The sequence below is a fragment of the Orycteropus afer genome, unplaced genomic scaffold (genome assembly GCF_000298275.1).
Source record: "Orycteropus afer afer isolate SDZICR_OR568_19922 unplaced genomic scaffold, OryAfe1.0 scaffold00244, whole genome shotgun sequence".
Classification (NCBI taxonomy): domain Eukaryota; kingdom Metazoa; phylum Chordata; class Mammalia; order Tubulidentata; family Orycteropodidae; genus Orycteropus; species Orycteropus afer.
In genome coordinates, this window is record NW_006921831.1 from 3,702,240 (window position 1) to 3,705,154 (window position 2,915).

The 2,915-nt window shown below is 62.2% G+C and overlaps 1 protein-coding gene across 1 annotated transcript in view; it reads left to right on the top strand.

The window, feature by feature from the left end:
• DUSP8 (dual specificity phosphatase 8) overlaps positions 1-1,527 on the top strand; it is a 12,600-nt gene extending 11,073 nt beyond the window's left edge. Inside the window, exon 7 of the mRNA XM_007949344.1 lies at positions 1,402-1,527. Coding sequence (XP_007947535.1) covers positions 1,402-1,527 — 126 coding nt within the window. The remainder of the gene's footprint in view (positions 1-1,401) is intronic.
• Positions 1,528-2,915: the final 1,388 nt, after the last annotated feature.

Below are 2,915 nucleotides of genomic sequence, written 5' to 3' on the forward strand. Positions count from 1 at the left end.
TTCGGGGTCAGGAGTGGCTGGCTCCCCCACCCCTCAGATGCCCTAGTTTGGCAGTGGGGACTGGTCGCCTCAGGACCAGGGGCTGTGCACTAGGGGTAGCCGGCAGGACAGTCCTGGAGCAGGGCGGGGGCGGCCTGCTCAGCTGCCTGTCCTGCTGTTTCTCCTCTGTTCTTTTGAGCTTCAGCCCCGTGTCCCTGTCCTCCTCCAAGCACAGTCCTGCCCCTGTCCCCTGACCCCCACCCTGTCCCCAAGAAGATAACCTGTCACTGTTGTATTGCAATCTACGGATTAGAGGCTGAAGTATTTATTATTATTGGTTAATTATTATTATTGATTATGTAAACGTGCCCCTGTCTGTCTGTCGCGTTGGGTTTCTGAGGTGACCCTGGGGGTGGAGGATGCACTGGTCCCCCTCCTCGCCCCCCCTCCCTTGCTGTCCTGGAGACAGTGGTGTGGGGCTGCTGGTTGGGCCCCTGAAACCCAGGAGGCAGGTCCTGGCCCCACTTCCTCCCTTCCCTTCCCCTCAGGCCAGCCATGGCTCCCTCTGAGGCATGGGGGCCTCCCCAGCCCCCATCTGCCCTGGCTCTTACCTCCAGGCATTGACATGGTCCTGTCTCCACCCCTGTCCCCTTCATATGCAGGGGGAGGGGGCAGAGCCCCTCCCTCCCGGGTCTCGGTCCACCCACTGTCCCAGGTGGCAGGGCCACGCCTCTGCACGTCCCTCTGTCCCTGCCAGCGTGGGGGCTCACCCCAGAACGGGCTTGGCCCTTCTGTAGTTTGCTGGTTAGCTGAGCTGCAGGAGACAGGACCCTCTCAGACTCCCACTCCACGGGTTGGCTGCTTCCTGCCCACTCCTGCCTCAGACCCCTCCCCAGCGAGGCCACACCTTCCACTCGTCCTGGTCCCTCCTTTTGTATTTGGAAACAATGTGTTGTAATAAATCCTAACATGGATGTTTTTCCCAGACTCCTGGGCCTCTTTCTTCAGGCTGGTGGGAGGTGTGGGGGCCTGGAGGGGAAGGGTTGCTGGAGGTTCAAGGCACATCCCTTGAGGCGGGCTGGGACCAGGGGGCTGGTGACTTGGGCCTGGGAATCCTGTGCAGACCCATTGCCCTGGGCCAAGCCTGAGCAACTCCCAGGGGTGGGGGCAGGATGGCAGGGAGTGCTGGGGGAGGCCTGGATTCCAGGCTGGGTGGGCGTCTGGGAGCTGCCCCTTGTGGGCTCTGCCAGCTCCTGAGCAGAACAGTGAGGCACAGGCCCTCAGCCACACCCCTAGGGAGCAGTGCCCTAAGGCCCTTGTCCATAAATTCAAACCAAAACCAAACCCATTCCAACTCACAGCGCCCCTAGAGGACAGAATGGAACTGCTCCAGAGTTTCCAAGGCTGTCAATCTTCCACAAGCGCCGAAGCTGCCAGATGGAGTTCGAGGAAGGAATCGTGGAGGGGCGCGCGCGCGGCGAGGAGCTGGCCGCCCTGGGCAAGCAGGCCAGCTTCTCCGGCAGCGTGGAGGTCATCGAGGTGTCCTGACAGCGGCGGGGACCGCTGACCTGGCCCGCGGCGGGCCCCCTGCAGCGGCGCGGTGGCTGATTCCAGAGCACCGAGAAGGCAGAGGGTCTGACCGCGGTTTTTATCGAGAAGTAAATATTCCGATTTTTTTATTTATTTAAGCTGTTCGTTCTGGCGATGATTCGGCAGAAGGCGGGCGGCCCTCTGTTTTTACTGTCTGGTATTTAAACCGAAACACAGGTTCCTAAGCAATACGGGGTCATCTGCAGCCGCGAGCTGGGCGCCAGGCCTGGGACCCCTGCCCCCTGCGCCCCACAGGAGACACTGCTGACCGCTGCGAGGAGGCTGTAGGGCTTCCGTGCACTTTTTACATAAGAAAAAGGGGAAGAAAAAAAAAAAAAAAACCACCTTCTTTGCCACAAACTGAGCCGCAGAACCCCCTTGCCCTCCCCTCCCCGCCCTTTTCTGTCTTCTCCGCTCCTTCCCTGCTCCGGTCTCCGGCTCAGCACCAAAGCCATAGGTGGGGGGCTGGCCCTAGGAGCCAGGGGGCGGCAGAGGAGGCCCTGCCAGCTCGCGCGCAGCCTGCCTCAGACCTGGTCCCTGTGGTCTTCACAGGGCATTGGCTGGATTGGGGCAGCGCTCAGCGAGGTTGGGAAATGGACCGGGTCGAGGCGGGGCTGGGCTGGGCTGGGCAGAGCGGCTTCCGGACTGTGGGGTCCTGTGACCCCCCAGGACACGGAAAGGATGGGGATGCCCCACCCCCACCCTCCTGGCTGAGCCGGCACCCCGGTGCCGGCTGCCTCCTCCTTCCCTCCCCCCTCCTTTGCTGGTGCCTCCCAGAGTCCCTGAGGGTGGAGAGACCAGGAGAGGTGTAGCCAACAGTAGGGGGACCTCTGAAGGCCAGCGGGAGCTAAGTGAGGGCGGCTGGCCTGGGCCCAGCCATGGGGCCGGGGATGACTTCCGGCTCCTAGTCTGCCCCACCCCCACCCCCAAGCCCCCAGCAAGGAGCGGAAATGCAGGTGTCTCCTGTGGTTGAAAGTCTTCCAGCGGGGCTTGCTCTGTGTTGGGAATGGGAAGTTAGAGCCCATCAGACCCATACGCTTCAGAGATGGGGGTCTCAGCTCTGGGATAACCATGGCAGGGAATGCAAAGACCCCTGGTGTGTGTAGATGTGGGGGGTGTCTGCCCCAACCCCGTGGGAGCTTCTCAGGAGAGAAAGCCCAGTGCACACCCCTTTTTCCAGAGCTGCCCCCCTCTGGACAGCCCCACCCTGCTCCCGGTATCTGCGAGGTGATGCCGCAGCCCCCACACCCAGGTGGTCTTTTGACCCAGGTGGGCTAGCCAGGGGGTGGGGCTGGAGAAAAGTCCAGCCACCCCCTGCCCCACATCCCTTGGGCCTTTGGGCCCAA